The 5,000-nt window shown below is 43.2% G+C and overlaps 1 protein-coding gene and 1 long non-coding RNA gene across 15 annotated transcripts in view; one reads left to right on the top strand and one right to left on the bottom strand.

The window, feature by feature from the left end:
- The window catches only part of satb1b (SATB homeobox 1b), a 91,581-nt gene extending 88,661 nt beyond the window's left edge, over positions 1-2,920 (top strand). For all 14 annotated transcript variants that reach the window (XM_063199405.1, XM_063199400.1, XM_063199402.1 and 11 more), the window contains one exon: positions 369-2,920. In XM_063199405.1, the coding sequence (XP_063055475.1) occupies positions 369-1,145 (777 nt within the window). In that variant the 3' untranslated portion in view covers positions 1,146-2,920. The remainder of the gene's footprint in view (positions 1-368) is intronic.
- The window catches only part of LOC134449455 (uncharacterized), a 39,723-nt gene that overhangs the window by 7,744 nt on the left and 26,979 nt on the right, over positions 1-5,000 (bottom strand). The gene's annotated exons all lie outside the window — the stretch shown is intronic.

Here is a 5,000-nt window from a genome sequence, read left to right as displayed (position 1 = left end):
AAATTATCCGAATTAAGAAAAAAAAGATGTAAAAGGAGTGCTCTCTTCAGGATCGTTGGGTAGACCAAAGAAATAGACTTTCTTGTATTGATATTGAAATGAATGCTCCACCCATAACATAATACTTGCACAAACTACCATGCCTACATATTGTGTACTCCCAAACACTTTTTATTTTGCTTTACGCTGTATTTCCTTTACACTATTATTTGTATGTTGCTGTACTCCCTATCTCACCATGTTACTTTCTGTGCCCTTTTTTTAAGTCGCTATGATCAAAAGTGTCAGTTAAACGTAATGTGATGGGATGTAATATAATGCCTAACACCCCCTCTTCTTTTCTCCCCCCTCCCCTCTTTGTTCCACAGCCTCTCCCCCAGCTGCAGCATCCTCTGTCCCAGTCCCTATCATCCCAGTCCCATCAACAACAACAGCAGCAACAACAACAACAACAACAACAACAACAACAACAACAGCAGCAACAGCAACAACAACAACAACAGCAGCAACAGACGGGCCCTAGGCTGCCCCCGCGCCAGCCCTCCACCGCCTCCCCGGCCGAGAGCGAGAGTGGCAGCGACGACGGTGGCGGCGGCCGCAAGTCCCGGCCGGCCAGCCGCATCTCCCTGGAGGCGCTGGGCATCCTGCAGAGCTTCATCCAGGACGTAGGCCTGTATCCGGACGAGGAGGCCATCCACACGCTCTCCGCCCAGCTGGACCTGCCCAAGCAGACCATCATCAAGTTCTTCCAGAACCAGCGCTTCTACGTCAGCCACCCGGTCAAAAGCAAGGAGCAGCAGCAGCAGCAGCCGCCGGCGCCAGTGGCCATCATCGGGTTCCCCCCCCACGCCACGGTGACGTCGGCGGTGACGGCGGGGTCGGTGGCCATGGCCGCCGCGACCGTGGCCTCCACCAACGCCATGAACGCCCACACGGGGTCCACCTCGGGGTCCCCTCGCGGGGGCGGAGGCAGCAGCGGTGCAGGGAGCGACCAGGAGATGACAGACTTCAAGGAGCAGGGCGGCGGGGAGCTGATGGATGGCATGGATGAAAGCACGCAGACCAGCAGCACCATCTTCGCCATCAAGATGGAGGAGCACTTGGCCGCCGAGGCCCACCAGGCTGAACAGGAGGCCAAAGAGTAGAAGGCAGCGCGGCAGCACACCGCAGCTCTCAATCCACTCTGAACCTGCCGTTCTCTTCTCTCCTGTTCCCTGCACTGTTATTCCACAACCACCACCACCACCACCACCCCTGCTCCTGTAGATCTGTGGTCTGAGTGTGTGAGTGTGTGGTCTGTGTGGTTGTCTCCTACTCTCTTGTTGCTCACTCCATCTATCCCTCTCTTTTTCCTCCCTCTCTCTCTCTCTCTCTCTCTCTCTCTGTCTCTCTCTCTCTCTCTCTCTCTTTCTAAGCATCATATGGCCAACATTGATGGACTTGATTGCAGATAGACTCAGTTCACACTGCAGCGCTCTGCTTTTCCTCCATTTTGTAAATCCTGTATTATTCACTGTAAAGACTGATGCATCATTGAATAACCTGCACAAAAAAATGATAAAAGAGAAAAAGGAAAAAAATCTAAGTCTGTTGCTGTGGATAATTGCTGACTGCACTTGATGTCTGTTGTTTTTACACTGATTTTGAGCTACTGATTTACCATTTAAAAAAAAAAAGATTCAATGGAGTTTGATAGACTTTGATAGATGTTTACGTATGTGGTGTTAACTGGAATTTTTAATCGCATATGAAACGGACGCAAAGAGGAGGACCAGGCCTTAATGTTGAGGTACGGAGTCGAGCACCTGCTGACTGATTTGTTATTCTCTTAAAAAAATAAATGAATAAATAAACAAACAAATAAATAAACAACTCAGTGTGACAAATCACTCAAACTCTGGACCCTCTGATCTTTGGGCTCTTTGGGGAGTTTAGCTCAATCTTATCCTTTGTTTGGAAAGAAAAGATAAATATATTATATAGACATATATTAATTGTAAAAAATATACAGTCTTAAAGAAAAACTATGCCAACAAATGCCTTGTACTATATGGCACTGCCGATGTTAAGATTATTTTGCAAACCTTTGTCACTGTACTTTTCGGAATCTCCATGCAGTTAAAAAGAAATGTGAATCACAACCTATATTTGTTTTTTGTTTTTATTTCCATGAATTTTTCGTCCTACGTTATTTATTTGCTATTCATTCAGTGTTCTGACAATGTAATTATGATTTGAAAGGTTTCTGTTACATAGCGCTTTTTTATTTTACTGACTTTTTCTATTTATAAGTGTAATTTTGATGGGCAGTAAAATCAAAAAGTGTCTTAACGTTTTAAATGGAAAAAAAATGTGCTTTAACGGTTGCCTATGAAAAAAGTGCTGTATGTCAAGCAACTCATGCTACAAGCTTCACAATTAATGTTGTATGCAATTTTTACTCATGCAAATAAGCTTAGGTCAATTACTAACTTATAGGACACCTTAGAGACAACAACATATGCAATTTGTGTGGAAATTAAATGTTTGCCATGTGTCTTCCTTTGGTTAACAATCCAATTCAAAAAGCTATCCCTGTACAAAATACTCTGTATAAAAAAGTGTTTCTTTTTTATGAGTTTAATGCAATGAGAACACCAGTTATTTTGTTACGACTGACTGTTTTATAAGTGTTTCTCTGTTTCTTTATGCAGAAATGTTATAACTAGGAGTGGTAATTGATTGTTAATGACACAATTAAACTGTTTGTATTGTACCCCCAGAATCTTTGCTTTCATGTGACCCAGATGACCCAGTTGACAGAATGACACACTAATGTAAACTGATATGTCATGAAAAGATGCTGTGACGGTATATAGTGAATAATAACAATGCTTTTATAATTTCCCCTGAAAACAATGTTGTTCAGACTTTCAAATGCAGGAACCAACTGGAAGGCTGTCCTGATTTTTTTTCTTTTTTCTTCAGCATCAGGAGAGACTTTGGTTCGGTTAACAGAGCAGCTATTTGCTCCTTGTGTAATTTATTTATTTATTTCTCTGGTCTTGTTTGCAGCATGTCTGAACTGCACCGATAATTAAGGGTGAATAAATCAGCGGTGTTAACACCTTTGTTAATTAAATCATCCAAGGGGAGAGAGAGAAGAAAAGTGTGTAAAAGCACTGGTCTCATCCTGATTTTCAGGTAAACCACGGCAAGCCGAAAGAAGTTTAGCTTTTCACACCTAGCAGAGATGTGCCATCCGTTCTGGGCTTTCTTCCATGTGTGGTTTTTTGCTCTTTTAGAGGGATGACTGTACAGGTGTGTGTGTGTGTGTGTGTGTGTGTGTGTGTGTGTGTGTCTGTGTCTGTGTCTGTGTCTGTGTCTGTGTCTGTGCGCGTGTGTGACGCTCCCTCCAGTTCAGTTCTCTTCAGACACACTCAGCACTAACTTGAGAAGAAGAAAAAAACAGCACACACACATACAGTTTGGTTTTTCATTTTAAAGTTTGGTGCCAACCAACGAGTAGAAGTAGGCCTATGGCAAGTTTTTATCATTATTTTTTTTATCATCTTCTACTCAGTTTTTTATACAAAAAAAGTCATCACAATTTGGTTCCATTTCATTTCATGGTGAAGAGAAAAAAAAAGCACAGCACTACCACTACCACCGCAGTGAACTAAACCAATTCACATCATGTGGCCCTCTGAGGGTCCATCCAGTGAATGTCTAATAATTCAGCTCCTCCACAAGACCCTGGGGGGAGAGTTATGAAGTATTTTCCCGTCACGGCTTCGTTTGGGGATTGCGAGAAACGTCAGCCGCAACAATACGTTTGTGATTGGAGCCCCCTCTGTAAGTCTTTGCTCCGCCTTTTACTACACGTGGAGATCAGAGCTTCTTCGCGATAATTGCCTCCAATTCCCAGCCCCTTGATTGCACCTCTACATCGGTCATTAACATCTATATAAAATCATCAGTGACACTAGAAACACCCAGATTCCAAAGGAGCCTCAATAAGTAAACAGAATTTCCGCTCACGTGGAGCGTAAACAGAGGCGGCGATGATGTGCGGCACCTGTGTTGAGTACCAGCAGTGGCAGCAGCAGCAGCAGCGGTGGCAGCCCCACCACACCCACCCCACCCCACCCCACTGCATAGGATGCTGGAATGTCAAGGTTGGAACTGTATATTGTAAAGTTATGGATGGAGGACTCTTCTACTGTATCCATAGGACTGAGGTTTGTAACTGTAATAATGTGTTATACAGTATGTACGTATTACTGAGAATTGACAAATAAGAATTGACAATAAAGTAATGTTTGATGGAAAGGTAGGAACTGTAAACCTATGGTGAAAAGTTATGGCTGTAGGGTTCTGCTATTTTATCATTACTGCTAAGGGTTGCTCCACTGATAGTCAGTGCATGATCATAAAAATATTACTACAACTGAAGAGTTCAGATGCAAAACCCCCTAACTCCATTTCTGAACACCTGCACCTCTATATTTTTAGAGAACTCCGTTGTTGGTTTGGTTTACATTCATGTACTTGATAATACATAGAAATAGTTATATTACATAAATAAAATTGCAATTTTGATAGCTTTGTATTAAATAAAAATGAATTAAGATTATTTTCTGAAATGGCACTTAGGGGATTTTGCATCTGAACTCTTCCACTGTAGATTTCCGGATGAACTAATGATGATTACTAATGGACAAAAGATGTATGAGGCACCTCAAAACTGGAAATGTTTAAAGGTTGTGGATGCACGGCCTTCCCATAGAGGTCCGCTGACAGCTTTGGCTGGGCCCAGGACAAAGTTGTCTGAAAGGGCCCACTGCCTAATACATGCAATGTAATGAGGACCAAAATGTGGGCCCCCTCTCTTCCTGGGCCCGAGACAACTGCCCCCTTTGTCCCCACCTGTCAGCAACCCTGCTCCCATTTATTGATAGTGCTAAGGTTTGGTTCAGTGGTAGAGTGTGACTGATACCAAGCAACTGTTTTCCTTCTAA

The sequence above is a fragment of the Engraulis encrasicolus genome, chromosome 5 (assembly GCF_034702125.1).
Source record: "Engraulis encrasicolus isolate BLACKSEA-1 chromosome 5, IST_EnEncr_1.0, whole genome shotgun sequence".
Lineage (NCBI taxonomy): Eukaryota > Metazoa > Chordata > Actinopteri > Clupeiformes > Engraulidae > Engraulis > Engraulis encrasicolus.
Note: the sequence above shows the minus strand (reverse complement) of the source record. Positions and strands in the feature narration are given on the sequence as shown.